At 32.4% G+C, this 21,245-nt stretch overlaps 1 protein-coding gene across 5 annotated transcripts in view; it reads right to left on the reverse strand.

The window, feature by feature from the left end:
• LOC114326725 (calcineurin-binding protein cabin-1) overlaps positions 1–21,245 on the reverse strand; it is a 262,120-nt gene that overhangs the window by 176,623 nt on the left and 64,252 nt on the right. For all 5 annotated transcript variants that reach the window (XM_050648086.1, XM_050648079.1, XM_050648068.1 and 2 more), the window contains exons 6-7: positions 17,946–18,218; positions 5,503–6,908 (exon numbers count right to left, since the gene is read on the reverse strand). In XM_050648086.1, the coding sequence (XP_050504043.1) occupies positions 5,503–6,908; positions 17,946–18,218 (1,679 nt within the window). The remainder of the gene's footprint in view (positions 1–5,502; positions 6,909–17,945; positions 18,219–21,245) is intronic.

Raw genomic sequence — 21,245 nt, forward strand, 5'->3', positions numbered from 1 at the left:
ATAAGGCAACATTAAAATTAGCCAAATCAGTCCAGCTATTCTCGAGTTTTAGCGAGACTAACGAACAGCAATTGATTTTTCTATATAAGATGTAAAATTTTAGATGGCTATTAAAAAATAACGGTTGAAGATAGAAAAGTGTAAATTTAGGGAAGTATTTACCTTTCTCTTCCACATCACACAAAAATTAAGAAAAAACAGTCTGACCAAAAAATAAAAAAATATATTAGGGGGGCAGCCCCCGTTATGACGTAGGCAGATGAAAAATAAATAACAACCTATTCTCAGTCCGGTCGAATATACGTGGAAAAATTCATAAAAATCTATTCAGTCGTTCTCGAGTTATGTGTTGGTAACTATCACGACTTTCTTTTGTTTATATAAATGTAAAATATTTAAATGGCTATAAAAAAATAACGGTTAGTGATAGAAAAGTGAAAAATTAGGGTTGTATGTATCTATACGTTCCACATCATATAAAATTAAATAAAAGAGTTTGTCCGAAGAAATAGAAAAAAATATCAGGGGGGCAACCCCCCTTATGACGTACAGGTATGAAATATAGATAACAACCTACACCCAGACCGGTCGAATATACCTGCCAAATTTCATAAAAATCGGTCAAGTGGTTTCGGAGCAGTATGGCAACAAACACTGTAAAAAGAGCATTTTATACATATAGATGTAAAATTTTTGGTAGCTACTAAAATGACTATATAAAACCGTATAAACCTTCCCTGAACTTCCACAAATAATGCAACATTAAAATTAGCCAAATCGGTCCAGCCATTCTCGAGTTTTAGCGAGACTAACGAACAGCAATTGATTTTTATATACAGGTCCAGCGATATTTAAACGGATCATAGCCAATACATGTATTTCGGCTCTAGGCGGTTGGCCAACAAAATATTTTCAAATAATTATTATATTATACAAGTACAATACCTCAGTCGACTGCTGGATTCTGAACTAAGCTACGTAAATGCAAAAGCCCGCCTACATTTACCATTTCATTCTGTTTTAAATCAACCGAACGAGTCTAGAGGTGGGCTAATTTACCATAGTGATATTTTATTCATTGTGATTTTTGTCTGTAACTGAATCAGTCATTGTGAAAACAATTCATGTTACAATGTGTAAACTTTTAAGGAAACGTAAAAATATTTTCATTAATAGTTGGATATTCCGAGATAATACAATATTTTATACAGTGAGCACGTAAAGGTTGGAATAAATTCATTTTCTCGAGAATGGACGATTTTGGTAAAAAATCCCAAAACAGGTCAATTTTTATTTTCAAATTGCGACTTTTTGACATATGTATCATACTAGTGACGTCACCCATCTGTACGTGATGACGTCATCTATAATTTTTTTAAATGAGAATAGGGGTCGTGTGATAGCTTATTTGCAAGGTAATTCAATTCTCTATTCAGTAATATAAACATTAACTAATTATTTATACAAGGTGTCCAAAAAAAAATTTTTGAATTAAATTTATTGACAAAAAGAAGAATTTGTGTAATATATTTAACTTAAAATACATTTTACTGCTGTCAGAAAAAACAGGAAATAATGTTTATTTGACAAATAAATATTGTTTTTTGCATAAACTCAATATTAAAGCCGCCACCCACCTTCCTCTTAACAGTTTGAACATTTGATTTAAGCGAAAAAGAATGATTAATTTCCAAATAAACATTTTTTCTGTTTTCTGAGAACAGTAAAATGTATTTTGAACTAAATAAATTACATTCATCCTTCTTTTTATGTCAATAAATTTAATTCAAAACAATTTCTTTTGGACACCCTATATAAATAATTATGTAAATGTTTATATTACTGCATAGAGAATTAAATTACCTTTCAAATGAGCTATCACACGACCCCTATTCCCATTTAAAAAAATAATCGATGACGTCATCACGCCCAGATGGGTGACGTCACTAGTATGATATATATATATATATATATATATATATATATATATATATATATATATATATATATATATATATATATATATATATATATATATATGACAAAAAGTCGTAATTTAAAAATAAAAATTGACCTCTTTCGGGATTTTTTTTTTAAATTGTCCATTCTCGAGAAAATTAATTTATTCCAACCTTTACGTGCTCTCTGTATAAGTATTATGGGTTATAAATGAATCTTTCTGAAAGGCAAACAAGTTTAAATGTTTATGTATAATGTAATTGTAAATTTAATGGCGTTGAAAAGCGTCGTCATTTTACCCAAAATATGGTCTTAGATTGTTTTCGCAATGACCGATTAAATTGTGATTTAACAGAGCAACGAAATATTCGTATATTAAACTCCTAATAAAAAGTGTTACCACTGTGGACCATCGTAAAATTCTACACGTGTTATTATTTTGTTTAGGTCACTATTACAAAATTGGGTTTGCTATTAGAACGCATACCATGCCATTAGTGCCAAACAAAAATAGAAAAATTTAGTAGTTTATGGAACGTTTTTATATAAGTGGATGATAATTATGTATCATGCAATATTTGTAAGATAAAGCTGTCTTATCAAACTTAGAGAACTTAGAAAACAAAATTTTAATACATTATTGTTTCCTATAATGCACAAAATGTTAAAGGTGGTACAAAATGATGTGAAAATGAAACATTTTGGATGCTTTGCACACACAATAAATAAACTTTATTGTGAACGATGGCTTAAAGGATGAGGAAATCAGCCACAACTTAACTTAAAAAAATGATTTTATTGACGTTTCAACTTCTACCTCAGATGTTGTTATCAAAAGTGATATAAGAAAATCGTTAAAAATTTAACCAAAATAAAAAATACCATTAGCCACTTTAAAAAGAGTTCTACAAGCAACTGCTAAACTTTTAGATTTTGAAAAAATCCAGGAAACGGGAATCCTCTCAAATTACTGCAAGATGTTTCCACATGTTGTAATTCGACATTTTATATGTTGGAAAGATTTATTCAGCTAGAAGAAATTGTTAAGGCTATTATAAGCATAACAAATATGTACGTAAACACTAGTTCAACAATGTATGAGTATTTTATTAAACTGTCGATAAACTGTTTCAACTTTTCTTGGCAGAATAAGGTTTCGACTAATTCCTTTTAAGGATCCAACAAATGCGGAAATAGCACAGAAAATAGAATCGCTCTTATTGCAGAAAAACTTGGAATGGAACAAAAAGATAAAGGATTTACGACTCAAATTTTATTAGAACATGAGAAAACATCTGCAGATCCGGATACCAAATAGTAACTAATAAGTATTTGTAGCAAATACTGGTATTTAAAGTTTACTTTGTATTTCGTTAAGAGGGTATGCGCAAAATTTCGGGACAATGCTATTTAAATGCATTTATTTCTTTCGAATACTAAGAAAACTAGTAAGTATTTTTTAAAAATTTAAAAGCAGAATAAAAAATTACATAATTACCGAGTGCTAAAAGTCCCTGAAAACTTCTATAATGTGTTCTATAACTTCTAATATAAGTTACAGCGGTAAAAAGAAGAGAAAATTGAGTGTGATTTTTAATTTCAAATATCTCATTCAAATGACAGTTTTTTTATTATAATGGACTTTCGGCCCTAGATAATAATGTAATCTTTCATTCCGCGTTTATATTTTTCAAAAATACTTATTATTTTCTTAAAATTCGAAAAAAATGAATGCATTGAGAAAGCATTGGCCCGAAATTTGGCGCCTATGCTCTTGTTAGATTTTCTAATAACAATTAAGACAATGAAAAAAACATGAAGTTATTTATTAATGCAATATTATTTTCATTACAAAAACTCTTTTTGAATAAAATTGTTTCTCATTCTAACAGACCTAATTTTATAATCATGACCTAGACTCTAGATAAAATAATAACTATTTATTGCTCTGTTAAATCACAATCACAGATAAAAATTACGATGGGTTACGGTTACATGATTGCAAATACTTCTAGCCCACCTCTAGGTCAGAATCAGGTATAAGAATTATTATACGACCGGTTCCTATGGGTCCGCCTCGCGATTGCGCCAAGGAATAGAACCGAACCGACCGGCGACCTGACTACATGCAGAAGGCGATTGCAGAATTTGCAGATCCTTCTAGCTTTTTGTGCATACGCGGTACGAATAGATTATTTTATTTTTATAAGTTTAAGTTTATGGATACGTACCTATTTAAAACATATTTTTTCACCTAAAATATTGTCTGAAGCTATTTCTTTGTGGCGTTTATGTAATTTATTTTTCTAAATACGAAATAAGCCACAATTTAACTTAAAAAATTATTTCGTTAACTTTTATTTCGAACGTCGTTGTCAAAATACAAAATATTAATAATTTAAACAAAAATGTTGTAGCTTAGTAAAAAAAATCTTCTAATAATTGCCGATATGAATGAGTTAGAATAAATTATATTATTAGAAGAAATTTTTTTTACTAAGCAACAACATTTTTGTTTAATTTATTAATACTGTGTATTTTGACAACGACGTCCGAAGTGGAGGTCGAAACGTTAACAAAATCATTTTTTAAGTTAAATTGTGGCTTATTTCCCATTTATAAAAATAAATTACACAAACGCCACAAAAAATAGCTTTAGAACAATATACATAATATTATGTATAATGCCAATCACTATCCGTAAATAGATACACATGAAATATTTAGCACTATAAATATTAAAATAAATATTTTAGGTTAAATTATATGTTTTAAATAAATATCCAAAAACTTATAAAAATAATAACCCATTCGTACCGCGTATCTGCAATCGCCTTGTCTGTGCATGTAGGTAGTGGGTTCGGTTCGGTTCTATTCCTTGGCGCGGTGCGGACCCTTAAGTCCGATTATGTACTTTCGGCTCATTCGGCTGGGCTCGCTATTTTAGTAAACTCCCAAAAAGAGAGATAGAAGTAGGAGGTTCTAGTTCAAAGATATTTTCTACATGCCAATGTTAATGTTGCTATGATTTCTGGTTTTAATGTCTGGAACTTTTATATTGGTCCACTATCTCAAATGCAGTTCAAACACTGTGTCTTAAAAAGCTATGTTCCATATTTCTTTAATTTATACTGTATAAGATATGTGTGTGTGTGTTTTGTGTTTTATTGGCACTGGTTTTCACAACCAACTGGCCAGTCAATTTCATAATGATTTTTTAGACTATAACTTATCACTAACTCAGGGGAGTAATGTGTAGTGTGTGTGTTGAGTAAGTGTCTTGTTACTTTGCAAAGTCGACGTCATTGTCTTTGCAAAGAGACGCTAATTGTATCCGAACGTCCCTCCGGTGATTACCAACCCACAAGGACAGAAACTATTTTCATTTATTAATTTATAATAAACGAAAAATTTCTGACCCTGGTGAGATTCGAACTCATGACCATTCGGACCTTTCGATCCAAAGGTAGGCGCTCTTACCACTGAGCCACAGAAGGGGTTACTATATGTAATTATCAATTACGTATTTATAAAAAATATTACCTGAGAAGAACGAAGTGCAGTAAAATCCATGGAGTGACGCAGCTAAAACTCAACTTTGAACTGTCGCTACTGAGTTGCCTAGAAATGATTTTAGATAAATTCTGAACGAGCCTAGCTCGATTATCTTCCTGCAAGAAATCGACAACGCAAATAGTATCCTGTTTGATGATTTCGAATAGAATCGCCAGACATTTTTCCAAAACCTTCTCCCATTTATCCTGATCCTTACTAAACTTCAAATGTTGCTCAAAGGCTTCATTCAGACTTTGCTCAGTCCATATAAAGCATTGCCCTTTGTCCATGAACCATAAGGAATGCATAAGAATTCCGAGTTGAGCCGGACGTCCCATTCGTCCAACTTGAGGACACGGTCCGCCATTGAAAGTATCTTTAAGAATATCGGCAGCTTCTTTGTACTTTTCTGAATTGAACAAATTTTCCACGGTTGAAAGTGAGTTGATCATTTCTAAATGTTTGAAGATTTTCTTTGTAATGTCGATATTTATGAGCCCATATTTGAAACAATTAGGTAAACTTAGCATATATTTCTCTTTAGTTGAAGTTTCTTTTTCTTCTATAGCATCTTGTATTAGCTGTAGAGCAGTTACTGCAAGATCATTATTATTTTCCTTCCGAAACAAATGAGCCTGTAACCAATACACTCTGATAAAGAATGAAGGGTATTCCTCCTTCCACTCATCCTCCCATCCACTAATGAGCCTCAAATTACCCAACAAAGTCGGAGGCAATGGATCTTTAGTATCACAGCTAAAAAATGCTAATTCTCCAGATAAAATAGCAGCCAAGGCATCCTTTCTCAGTTCTTCGAAGGAATGTCCACCACAGTAAACCTGAGGTGGGTCACAGTGCTCTCTAAACATATTGTAAGCTTTTATGTAGAGTGGCACTAGCTCTTTGGGCCACTTATGATGCCACAATTTCGATAAATGGAATACCAGATCTTTTATTAGCACTATAACATCGTAGTATTCACGACTTTTCATCCAGAATTCTCGTACATCTTCAGTTTCCCGGTCAGTTCCAAAATACTGTTCGTAATTTACAGATTTCGGAGAATGGATCGGTGACAGGTAATTATTGACGTTGTAATTTTCAACGTACATATGATAAAGGTCCATTGTATTCATCGAATCTTCGAAATTAGTAAACTTCTCCGGATCTATTCTATATGGCAATAAATCTTTTGGTATTACTCTTTCCAGTGCATCTTCTACCGTAAAATCTTTATCTTTTGCTTTTTTGGAAAGTTTCCTTCTACTGTACCAACTCCATATTTGCAAGTCTGAGACAACATCCCTCTTTCTTTTTGAACCTTTTGGCCGGCCTCGTTCTCTTGGTTCAACAACTTCATCCTGCTCTTCAGTTTCCTGCTCCATGTTTTGTTCCTAAAATCAATAAGTCAATAAAAAATCACATACGATTTTATTAAAATCATTTGGTGTTTTTGACTGGCTTAGATCTGATAGCAGTGGCAATGTAATATTAACTACGGGGCTATTCAGGAATCAATTAATTTTAACTACTTCTAATAAAAATAATCATCTATCAGAGATGTTACTCCCCTACAACGCAACACAATGATGAGGAAGTAGAAACATTTTCAATGCCGACATAAGAACTAAAAAAGACCTGTCAGAAACAACAATAGAAAAGTGAATTGAAAGACAATTTATGTTTCATTTCGATTCAGAGGCGATGCACAATCTACAGACAGCTGTTTCTGTTGTAACGTTACTTTCCATCATCGCCTTATTTCGTTTCACTGGCGCCCCCAACGCTACTTGTCTTATTCGAGGATTTGAACGTTGAATTTTGGTTTGTTGGCAAGCATACAAGCATTAATAAATACTATTTTCACATATTTAATTTTTATATTCAATTTTTGCAGTATATCTACATACCTATATATTTTACAAATTTTTGATACTTTTTTTGACTAGTTTTTTTAATAAAAAAATTTCATATGTTATGGGTTAAAAAACTATTGCCAGTTTCAATAATTTAATTATATATTTCAGCATAACTGATTTAAAATACATTTACAGTTGCAAATATTGGTATTTTTAACATTTTGATACTTTTTTTGATAGTTTTTTTGGCTAATTTTTATAGTAGAAATCTTCACATTAATGTCCACATGGCATTTTTTATGTTTTTTCAATTTAACCAGTTTTTTTGGTAGTTCTTCTTTAATTACTTTCTTATTTTGTAGTAATTTTCCAAAACCCAAGAGAATTTTTCCATACATTGTCATATTATAGGTACTTTTTATACATACTATTTTTTTTTCTGTTCTTTTGATATGTTCTACTGTGTACTCTAAAGTGCATTTAAATCTTGTTTTATTACTTATTTTCAATAAGTTTTTACTTTTTACTTATTCTTATTTTTCCTAGTTGTTTTCTTATATTCATTACATATTTTCTATAGCTACCAAAAAGTTAGTCATTTCCGTTGAACTTTTTGTTCGGATGGTATATGGTACTTTACTTCTATGGTAAAGATAAGGACAATTTTTATGTTCTTTTCTTTCATTGAGTTATTTTATTCTTATTCTTCTTCTTTACCTATTCAGAATATTAATTCAAACCGTACTTCTATTTTTGTTGAATCTCAAAAATTTTTGTTCGTAAAGCATGATATTTTACAATTTTCATCTTTTTGCATTATTGCACTTATTTAATTATGATAAACATTATATTTAACATCCCTTTTATTTAACAATGCCCTATTTATTTATATATTATTCTTTATTTTATTTTGGGTACTTGTGTTGATTTTGGTACGATTTAAAGCAAAAGCCTCATCCGGCACTTGTAAGTTGTGTATGGCTTATATAGCTGCATAGACACCTAGTGTTTTTTTTCCTAGGGTACATAAGTTATCCATAGGGTTGGGCCAGATCATAAGTGTCTGAGTTCCGTTTTTTTGGTCTTAATGACTGTTGATATACAGTTTTGATGCTGTATATTATTTTTAGGATGATGTCTTTTCTAAATTTCCTCTTTTGACGTTAAAATAATTATATGCATCTCTACTCTTCATGAGCCTCTGGTGTAGAATTATGGCGCTTTGAAGTATGATTGTAGTTTAGCTACTAGCATTTGTTATTGTCCATCTTTTGCAAATCATATTTATGCATTTTTATACATATATTTTGTTCTCTAGTGTATATCCCTGATATGCATTTGATGGAAGTAACATTTGTATTATGTATCATTATCTCTCTCTTTATTAACTTATTTGTTAAGTCTTTTAGCACTAGTTTTATGCAGTTTTTTCAAACCCTTTAGTGTAGAACTTTGTCTTATTTGCCTTTCCATACAATTAGTACTTTTTTTAAATGGTTTATCTATAGTTGCATTTGCATTTCTTTTTATTATATTGTACTTATATTATCTTTATCTACCTATATGCTTTTACTCACTTTATTATATTGATAATTATTATTTTTATTACCTTACTTTCGGTACTATTGTCCTTTTCATGATCATTTTTCAGTGCGTAACAAATGATAGGAAAAAGGGTAAGTCCGTGATAATACACATTTATGACATTTATTCTAACATGACATTTTAGTTAAATCTGACAGTTGTCACATTTTATTTTCAATTTAGAATAAAAACAAATCAAATGTATTTCTTGCATTTATAAAATGGTATTTTCTTTGATTTGTATAGTCTTATAAATTATACAGATTATATTTGTAATATTATTATCTAATTAAAAAAAAATTATTTTTTTATTATGGCGCCATCTATCGACAACTAGAATAACTAGAAGAAATGTTATAAAAATGTCACCGACGAAATGTAATCACCGACGTGCCTTTTTTTCTGTCACATACAATTTAATGCGTTAGAAAGAAATCGAAAAACTGTGACGCACTGAAAGATGATCATGAGAAATACTGTAACACTGATAGTCCCCGTTCTCACATATGGATCAGAGGCATGGACGCTAACTAAAACAGATGAATCCGCTCTATCGATTTTTGAAAGAAAGATGCTACGCAAGATATTCAGAGCGGTCTGTGAGAACGGAATATGGAGGTGTAGATATAACTTTGAACTGCAGAATATCTACAAGCATACGTTTGGTGGAAAAGATGTTGTTCTGAAGCTATTTCCTTGTGGCATTTTTATAATGAACTATTTTAAATGGGAAATAAGCCACAATTTTACCAAAAAAATGAATTTATTAACTTATTTATTTAAATTATTTAAATAATTACATTATTTTGTATTTTGACAACGACACCCACCTTGGGCGTCGAAACGTTAATAAATTCATTTTTTTTTGGTAAAATTGTGGCTTATTTCCCATTTAAAATAGTTCATTGTGGAAAAGATATTATCACTATAATTAAGCGAAACCGCCTGCAGTGGGCAGGACATGTAGCCCGGGTCCCTGAATCGAACATGATAAAAAATATTCTAACAGCGCAACCCGTGGGAATGAGAAGACGGGGTAACACAAGATGCCGAGAAGATTGGAGTCGGCAACTGGAAAATGCAAGCACGGGACAGAACAGAATGGCGTAGAAAGCTTGAGAAGGTCGAGGCCCTCTAAGGGCTGTAGCACCAAGAGGATGATGATGATGACTTTCGGTACTCGAGTTATCCGAGTACTTGTTATTTTGTTCGAGATTCAGTTGTTAGTAGCTCCACTAGCTATTTATTTTTTTTAGGATCTGATATCCATTATATAATTACTTAAATTTGATTATATGCCTTTTATTTTATATAAATACCTGAATATTTGCAATTCAATTCATTTTTAATATGTCTACATTATTTGACTGTGGTTACTTACTTACTTTTGGATTATTTCTTAGACTTTATTCTATAAGTCTTTATAATTTTGAAGTGATTTCCTACTTTTTTAAACTACATATATTTTTTTTATCCAGAGATACTCTCTGAAGTCATTTATTTAAAATAAATGAATTATTTTAGTGTGATGAATACTACAATTCATTGGGTAATATTTTTATTTTACCCAGAGTAACATCTGAAAATGATTTTGGTACTTTAAAATTTTTATGATTAATAATTTAAATTAACTATATACATACATCGACTCAATGATTACTTTATCATGAGTATTTATTTTTGATTTGTTCTGAACGATTACTACTGCATATATTTATTTCTGGTTAGAACTTTGTGTACTTTTTTTCTTTGAGAAAAATTTCTCACCTGTGTTCGAAATTTTTCTGATGAGTGGAGGGAGTGTGTAACGTTCCTGTTTTCTTTGAGAAAAATTTCTCACTTGTGTTCAAAATTTTTCTGATGGGTGAGAGGAGTGTGTAACGTTACAAACGTCACATATTTGTTATTTTATTTTTAAATAATTATTTTACTTTATTTTCTTTAATATGTCATTAATAATAATTTTCATCTATTTGTTTTTTACCAGTTTTCTTCGTTAAAAACTCGTTGGCGCCCCCTTTTATTATCCTCTTTTATTACCCTCTTTTATTATCTTCTATTTAATATATCTCTTTTCATTTAAATAATCAATTGAACATATTGAACGTACCCCGTATATTCTTACTCTGTAAATATCTGTCTTAATACGGAACATGCCTGCTACTTCATACGTACTTGGTCGTCATTTCAAATGTCGTTTTCAACGACAGTGACACTTAATCCCTACCCGTTCACAAATTGAAAATGGAAGGGAAGAATTATTCCTTAAATAGGCATGTAATTTGAAAATTAGATTCATTTTCCATCAATACTCAATATTCTCTTGGGGGTGAGTTCTTATTCTTATCATATTAATTACAATCATATCATTTTTACGTATCTAACCTAACCTTCCATGTCTGCGAGCACATGGTCAGTTTTAAATACCTATTTCTTTCTAATTTTCATATATGCACGTCTAGTAATCAAATTTTAACTAGTAATATTCAATCTTAATTCCATTTAATTTATTCTTGTCATCTGCTACTCTTTTTGATTATTTCTTAAAAAAGAATGACAGACTGGCACACTTTGGTTTTTCTTCTTGATGAATGATATGTGTCTTTATCTTATAGTTTTTGGATAATATCAACCTTTTCTCCCTTCGGGAGCTTCAAGCCAACCTCACCGGTGATGGAACTAAAGCTGACAAAAGTGAAGACCATGACATCCAGACTACCTACTGCAACGACCACCATCTCTAGCTGCAGGGGCCTAGGGCCGAACATCGCCCAGGTCTACAAGAAGTCAACAGCAGTACCATTCGACATCAAGAAGTTACCATCGAAGCAGATACCAAAGCCATAAGTATAATCCAGAAGTTGTTAGTTTTTGGTAAAAATTTGAATATATGTATTTGTTAATGCACTTAATAAGTCATATTTTTATTATATCTTTATTGAACAATAAACATGATTGGTTAAAAATACTGTTTTGTTTGCTTCCATTCCGAATCTTCATAGTTCATATCTAAGATTAGGACAAGACGAACACACACCTGAGAGACTGAGCTAAGCAAGGGTGTAGCGATGGCTATCTTGGATGATCGAGGTAATATTTTCGAATATTATTTCAATTAGCTGGGGTAGTCCATCGCCGCCTTTTTCTATTTCGTTTCACTGTTTAGAACTTCATCAGTGTAGATGCGTGCCTACCTCTCAATCGAAACGAAACGAGATTGTCTTTTTAAGGGGAATTTTAAAAATAGATTGAAATCCACCATTAGGACGCTGCCGCGACATCTATTAAAGAAAATAGGAAAGTCCCAGATACAGAATTCATTATTAAATATAATAATAGACACTAATTTTTAATCTGAAACTTTCCTTATTAGAACCCTATTCTGTTAACATCCTAAATCTCTGCCTTTTACAATTTATAAGGCATAGAGACGACGAATATAGAAAGCGAAAAGGATTCTACAATATGTAATCACATTCCGCTTTCATTAATCTAGGAGAAGGTATCAAAAAAGGTTGCCTTTAAAAATTTAAACAGAAACTAGTAATCAATCTGGCAAATAATCCACAGACCAGACGACAGGACAATCTATAATAACAAGACTAGGAAATTAAAAACAGCATTAGAACAGATAAGAAACAACTCATTTGAAAAATATGTATCAAACCTTTCTCGTCAAGATAACTCTATCTGGAAACCAATCAAAAACAAAAATAAACCAATAAATAATTCACCTCCAATTCGGAAAAACCCAATACCACCAGGACCATGGGCAATAAGCGACAAGGAAAAAGCTGATCTATTTGCTAAACATCTAGCTGAAGTCTTCAACCCACATGACAATGACCAAGTACAAGAAGTAGAGTAGACTCTAGCCTTACCAATTCATCAACGAGAGCGACTAACTTTAATTACACCGAAGGAGATCAAAGATGCAATTAATAATTTGAATGAAAAAAAGCGCCAGACACTGATCTCATAACAACAACAATGCTAAAACAACTTCCTAAAAAAAGGCATAATTCGATGCCTCAGAAGCCAATCGGTGTAAGTCAATAAGTGTAAAATGAAATACTTACTAAGATGTTTCTGAATGTAGTTGCAGAAATATAAGTAGGTAATTATTAAAAACAAATAAACCGTCTTTATTTATCATAATATGGGTAACATATTCATAAATACAAACAAGGAAATAGTAATATTATTATACAAGGTGTCCCAAAAGTAACGGAAAGGTCGAATATTTCGCAAAATAAACATCGAATCGAAAAACTGAAAAATACGTATTTAATATTTTTCAAAAATCTATCGAATGACACTAAGCACGACCCCCCATTCTACCCCCTGGAGGTAGGGTGGGGGAAACTTTAAAATCTTAAAACCTCAATTTTTTATTGCAGATTTAGATTCCTTACGTAAAAGTAAGCAACTTTTATTGGAGACATTTTTTTCGAATTGTGGATAGATGGCGCTATAATCGGTAAAAAGGATTTATCGTCATGCCATAGGTAAATTAAAGAAACGGTCTAATATCTCGAGAAATACACTTCCAAATAAAAAACCAAAAAACATGTTTTTAATATTTTTCAAAAACCTATCGAACAATCTCAAACACGGCCCCCACTCCACACCCTGGAGGTGGGGGTTGGGGTAACTTTAAAATCTTAAATAGGAACCTCCATTTTTTATTGCAGATTTGGATTTCTCATAAAAAAATAAGTAACATTTTTTCAAAACATTTTTTAGAACTGTTGATAGATGGAGCTATAATCGGAAAAATTCAATTTATTAGCGCCATCTATGAACATTTCTAAAAAATGTTTTGAATAAATGTTACTTATTCTTTCATGAGGAATCCAAAATTGCAATAAAAATGTGGGTTCCTATTTAAGATTTTAAAGTTACCCCCACCCTTACCTCCAGGGTGTGGAGCGGGGGTCGTGTTTGGTGTCTTTCGATAGGTTTTTGAAAACTATTACACACGTGTTCTTTGTTTTTTCATTTAAAAGTGTATTTCTCGAGATATTAGACCGTTTCTTTAATTTACCTATGGTATCACGATAAATTGTTTTCACCGATTATAGTGCCATCTATCCACAATTCGAAAAAATGTTTCGAATAAAAGTTGCTTATTTTTACATAAGGAATCCAAATCTGCAATAAAAAATGGGGGTTTCCGTTTAAGATTTTAAAGTTACCCCCACCCCTCCTACAGGGGGTGAATTGGGAGTCGTGTTTAGTGTCATTCAATAGATTTTTGAGAAATATTGAATACGTATTTTTCAGTTTTTCGATCCGATGTTCATTTCGCGAAATATTCGACCGTTCCGCTACTTTTGGGACACCCTATATATAATAATGTACGTTATTCAATAAGTCATTTTTAGGGAGCATTGACTTACACCGTTTGACTTCTGAGGCATCCAATTATTATTGGCACAGATCACTAACAATTGCACAAGTAATTATGATAACGAAACCTGGTAAAGCTTTAACGGATGTTTCATCATACCGCTCAATAAGTCTAGTGCCAATAATGTCAAAACTTCTTGAAAAGCTGTTACTTAAAAGAATTATCAGCGACCTAGAATTCCAAAACTGGATGCCAGAATAACAAATACTTTGACTTGTTGAAATCATATCTAAATCAAAGAGCATTTGAAAGTAAAGTTGACGATAAACTATAAAACCGTAACCAAATTTAGTCACGAGTCCCACAAGGTAGTATAATAGGTCCACTACTTTATGTACTGTACACATACGATTTACCAACCTCTTCACAAACTACTATTGGAACTTTCGCTGATGACACAGCAATATTTGTAACTGAAGAGGATCCAACAGCTGCATTTGTAACACTTCAAGAACACCTAGACTAAATCGGACAGTGGTTAAAGAAATGGAAGATAAAAGCTAATCAAAGTCGACACATAGGTATAACATTCACACTGAGGAAAGACTAATGCCCAAATATTAGCCTTTATCAAGTCAACATACCCCAACAGAATATCGTCAAATACCTGGGACTTCATCTTGATTCTAAATTAAACTGGAAATAACACATGTTAAAGAAGAAGAAACGTTTTGAATTGAAAGGGAAAGAAATTAATTGGCTTATAGGTCAAAATAGAGAACAATATAGAGAACAAACTGCTCATTTATAAAACAGTCATCAGACCTATATGAACCTACGGAATCGAACTATGGAGTTGTGCCAGCAAATCAAATACAAAAATAGACCAAAGAACCCAATTAAAAATTCTACGCACCATCGCAAATGTCCGTGGTACATTTTCAAGCAAACACTTCATAGAGACCTAACATTCCGTTAGTTAGCAGTTATTCACGAAAGAGCCAACAAACATCATGAGGAACTGGAAGACCACCCCAAGCAATTAATATTACCACTATTGCAGCCACTAAACAACAGAAGATTGTGAAGATTATGGCCCATATATCTTCGCTGAAACTGAGGTGAAACCGCTGGGTGATGTACCTCATAACGCCATATTAGTGTACAATATTATAGTTTATATAAGTTATTGTGCTTGTTATCACAGTAACTTTACGCCAGTCAATGAGAGCAAGAACAGGATCATCATCATCATCATCAACCCGTACTCGTCCACTGCTGGACATAGGTCTCCCTCAGCTCTTTCCATCTTTCTCTGTTTTGTGCGGCTTGCATCCAGTTGCCGACAATACACTTCAAATCGTCAGCCCACCTGGTTGGTGGTCGTCCTCTGCTCCGTAGTGCTTCTTCTCGTAGCCTCCACTCGACAATACGTTTTGTCCATCGGTTGTCTGATAATCTGGCGACGTGTCCTGCCCAATTCCACTTGAGCGACGCGATTCTTTCGACGGCGTCCGTTGTTTTTGTTCTACGACGTATTTCTTCGTTTGGGATTCGGCCCCTCAGGGAGACACCCAACATCTGGCGCTCCATAGCCCTCTGAGTTATGCGAATCTTGTTCACTACCTTTTTGTAAGTGTTAATGTTTCCGCCCATAAGTGAGTACAGGCAACACACACTGGTCAAAGATTTTCCTTTTTAAGCACATGGGTAAGTCCGATTTAAATACATAGCTCAGTTTACCAAACGCTGCCCAGGCTAATCCTTTGCGACGTGGGAGGTCACACGGGAGAACAGGATATTACCTTCGAATTCTATCCTACTGCATGAATTTTAATGAAATTTTGGGAATAGCCTCTACTTATCTCCTGATTCAAAGTCTATCCTATGCCGATGTGCGCTTTTATCTTAGGGAGCGGTTCCCACCCTTTCAAGAGGATGGAAAATTTTTTGGTCAAAATAACTACGGAAGTGGCTAGAGAACCCAATTCTAAGCAAAAGCTGTTCTATAAGTTTTTTTTTGAAAACTCAATACTTTCTGAGTTATTCGTGGTTGAAAATTGGCCATTTTCATTGAAAAATGACACCTTTTCCGACGGTTTTTTGCGAATACCGAAAAAACTATGCATCAAACAAAAAAAAACTATATAAAACATTTTTGTAGCTTATAAAAATCGAAGAGATTCGTTCCTTCACAAATCTTCTAGTTATAAGAGATGTGGTAGGTGAAAGGAGGTGTTTTTTTGGTGCATTCTCAAATCGGTGTATTCAACTTGAAATAACAGAGAAACGGTCGATTTTAGGTGTATAATGCTACCAATACCTTTTGTAGTGCTTGAAAAGATCTTTAAAATGAGCAATACTAAATGTCGATTACATTCAAATTAAGCGAGATATGCTGCAAAGAAATTGATGGCTAATGTATTTTAAGAAAAAATCAGAAGTGTATTTAACCCTTCATCCACCAGAATTTAAATTCATCGTTTTCCTTTTACAATACCTTTTATTATAGTGTTATTTCTATGTTCAAAAAATTGTACGGGTTTAAAATGAATGGTTTTTGAAATAAAAAAAATCAAATTATATGCAGAGCACATTTTTAAATTTTCTTAAAAATCTTACTTTTTCTACATATAACTTGAAAATGACAGTAATAGGTACATGAGATACAGTAATAAAAAATAGAAACATTTTTTCTTTCTAAAAAAACCTACATATTTGTACAGCATCTTTTTTCGTATCTCTTATCATTTTCGAGTTACATGGAAAAAAGAAGATTTTCAAGAAAATTTCAAAATGCGCTGTATAATTAGATCTTATTTTTTTTTCAAAAACCATTCATTTTAAACCCATTCAACTTTTTAAACAAAGAAATAACACTATAATAAAAGGTATTGTAGAAGTAAAATGGTGTATTTAAATTCTGGTGGATGAGGGGTTAAATATATCTACTTCTCATTTTTTTTGCAGCATATCTCGCTTAGTTTGAATATAATCGACATTTAATACTGCTCATTTTAAGCGACTTTTCAAGCATTACAAAAGGTATTGGTAGCATTATACACCTAAAATCGACCGTTACTCTGTTATTTCAAGTTGAATACACCGATTTAAGCATTCACAAAAAAAAAACAAACTCTTTTCATTTACCATATCTCTGTTTGTATTATAACTAGAAGATTTGTGAAGGATCACATCTCTTTTCCTTTTTGTAAGCTACAAAAATGTTTAATATAGTTTTTTTAGTTAGATATAGTTTTTAATGCATTCGCAAAAAACCATCCGAAAAGGTGTCAAGTATTAAGTTTTCAAAAAAAATTATGGAACAGTTTTTGCTTAAAATTAGGTGCTCTAGCCATTTCCGTGGTTATTTTGACCAAAAAAATTTCCACCCAATTGATGGGGTGGGAACTGCTTCCAAGATAAAAGCTCACATCGGCATAGGGTAGACTTTGTTTCTTGAGCTATTTCCTACTTACTATGAAAATATCAAGTAAATCGGTGTAGTAGCATGGAATTCGGAGCCAAATACCCTCATTGACTGCCCTACTTATAGTATAGAATGTTTAATTCTGATTGTTAATAAATACTTGTATAAAAAAATCTGATTTGAGCTAAAAATCTCTATCACGTACCTCATCATTGTCGGTTTGTACTGGAGTAATTTCTTGCACTTCAGTTGTATTAGTCTCGCTGTTCTGCGATATCCTTCTTTCGAGAATTTGATCAGTCTCCATCTTTTCTTCGTGACTAGCAGCTTCGCCGATGACTTGTGGTGTTTTATTATCAGCTACTTTATCGTCTACAGATTTTGGGTCTTCGACTTGATCAGATTGCGGAAATTTAAAGACGGAAGTGTCTTCGACCTGGCTCATGCACTTCTTCATGTCTATCATGGTGAAATGGCTCTGTAAAACAGTACATAATACATCAGAAAGATATTCAATAGCAAGAAAAGGAAAAATTGGGATAATACTAATAAAATCGCGAGATACTCGAGATGATAATATTTCTACAAAATACTCCTTGTAGTGACCCAACTGAAGGAGAGAGAAGATCAACAAGTACCAGTACACAAAATAGGGAGTGTTAAAACCCACCAAAAGAAAAACTGGTAATAATATCCACGAGTGTGTTTACATTATTAATGGTTAAATGGCATCTGGTGAAATTACGTTTCACCCTGTACAAAATATTATTCGTTAAATAAACAAACCAATGGCTGATCCTAGAAGTGACTTAACCGGTCCTTAAAGAACCGCTAAAATGAAAAATTTATCGCCAGTTTTCTAAATCCTCGATTAGATCAGTCGCATACCGCAAAAAATACCGCAAATATTCGCTCTTTTATGGATGCCTACTGCGATGCTTTCCTGTGATTGGTGCGTTCAAGGCCAAGTTGTCATTCCCCTGCTCTCTGCCATTTCGTGCGCTACGGTACTCGAGTTGCTACCTATAATCTATTTTATGTATTCAGTTCATTTTTGAATTTCCAGTGCTAAATATGAAGGAGAATCTGATAGCAATTGTGCAATTCGCTTCCGTATTCTGGGACAAGACCCACAGACACCATCGTAACCGGCATATTCTTGAAAAGGAGTGGAAGACAATAGCAACTTATCTTGGAACGACAGGTAATTAATAAAAATGCGAATATCGGAAAAGCACAATATTTTTTGTCATTCAAATTTCATCAAACTACTTCACTTGCAGTGGTACTAGTTCGACCGAGCACCGCAGATAACCTCCTTATTACTATCTGCTCTCGACATCGACCGCGACTTAACTAGTAGCATTCATCTCGACCTCTACCTCCACCGCGGGCCACTTGTTCTCTTCGCACCTTTACAATTGACGTTAAAAAGTTGATATCAACAATGAGAATTTCAAGATATAAAACTTCAGATTATAAGTCGATACCAAAGATAATTTAACTTTAACAAAGAAACAAGTAATCAAAATGCCCAGTACCAATTTTTTAAGATATTTACTGAATTTTAGGTACAGCTATTGTCTTTCTGCTAAGCCTACGATTTTTGGTTTCCTTTTTTTATTTTGAAAAAGAGCAAGATATAATTACGCCAGTCAATGGGAGTAAGAATAGGATATTACCTCCGAATTCTATCCTACTGCATGGATTTTAATGAAATTTTTGGGAATAGTAAAGTCTACCCTATGCTGATGTGTGCTTTTATCTTGGGGGTGGTTCCCACCCCTTCCCGGGGGTGGTAAATTTTTTGGTTAAAATAACCACGGAAGTGGCTAGATAACCCAATTCTAAGCAAAAACTCTTCTATATATTTTTTTTGAAAACTCAATAGTTTTTGTGTTATTCGTGTTTGAAAATTGCTTATTTTCATTGAAACAAAACCTTTTTGAACGGTTTTTTGCGAATACCTTAAAAACTGTACATCTAACTGAAAAAACTATATACAACATTTTTGTAGCTTATAAAAAAACAAAGAGAGTCGTTCCTTCATAAATCATCTAGCTATAATACAAAAAGAGATATGATAAGTGAAAAAGTTTGTTTTTTTGTGCATGCTCAAATTGGTGTATTCAACTTAAAATAACAGAGAAACGATCGATTTTAGGTGTATAATGCTACCAATACCTTTTATAGTGTTTGAAAAGACCTTTAAAATAAGTAATATTAAAGGACGATTACGTTCAAACTAGGCGAGATATGCCACAAAAAATTGATGACATGTATTTTAAGAAAAAATGAGAAGTATATTTAACCTCCATTCACCCGAATTTAAATACATCCTTTTCCTTCTACCTTTTAATATAGTGTTATGTCTATATTCAAAAATTTGGAAGGGTTTAAAATGAATGGTTTTTGAAAAAAAAGATCAAATTATAGAGCGCATTTTTAAATTTTTTTAAAAATCTTCCGTTTTCTCCATGTAACTTGAAAAAGATAAGAGATACAGTAATGAAAAATAAAAACAAAATTTTTATCTCAAAAAAGCCTATATTTTGTGTGGTATCTTTTTTCGTATCTCTTATTATTTTCGAGTTACATGGAGAACAAGGAAGATGTTTAAGAAAATTTAAAAATGCGCTCTATAATTTGCTCTTATTTTTTTCAAAAACCATTCATTTTAAACCCGTCCAGCTTTTTGAACATAGAAATAACACTATAATAAAAGGTATTGTAGAAGGAAAACGATGCATTTAAATTCTGATGGGTGAGGGATTAAATATACTTCTCATTTTTTCTTAAAATACATTCGTCTTCAATTTTTTTGCATCATATCTCGCTTAGTTTGAATCTAATCAACCTTTAATATTGCTCATTTTAAAGGCCTGTTCAAGAACTACAAAAAGTATACCTAAAATCGACCGTTTCTCTGTTATTTCAAGTTGAATACACCGATTTGAGCATGCACACAAAAACAAATTCTTCTCACCTACCATATCTCTTTTTGTATTATAACTATAAGATTTATGAAGGAACGAATCTCTTTGTTCGTTTATAAGCTACAAAAGTAATTTATATAGCTTTTTTCGTTAGATGCATAGTTTTTAAGGAATTCGCAAAAAACCGTCCGCTAAGATGTCATTTTTCAATGAAAAAAACTATATAATAGTTTTTTTTTAGAATTAAGTTCTTTAGCCACCTTCGTGGCTATTTTAACCAAAAAATTGTCCACCTCCGAGAAGGGGGTGGGAACCACCCCCAAGATAAAAGCGCACATCGACACAGGGTAGACTTTATTTATTGAGGTATTCCCTACTTACAGTGAAAATATCAAGTAAATCGATGTAGTAGGATGGAATTCGGAGCCAAATATCCTCATTGACTGCCCTAAATGTATAAAACTAGTTTATGTAGTGGTACAGATAAGCGTCCATTCACACTAAAACTGGGAAAACAATTTTACTATAAGAAAAAGAAGTATAATAGCACAAAACCAATAATGTCACCA

Source organism: Diabrotica virgifera, chromosome 1 (assembly GCF_917563875.1).
Source record: "Diabrotica virgifera virgifera chromosome 1, PGI_DIABVI_V3a".
In the NCBI taxonomy this organism is placed as follows: Eukaryota; Metazoa; Arthropoda; class Insecta; order Coleoptera; family Chrysomelidae; genus Diabrotica; species Diabrotica virgifera.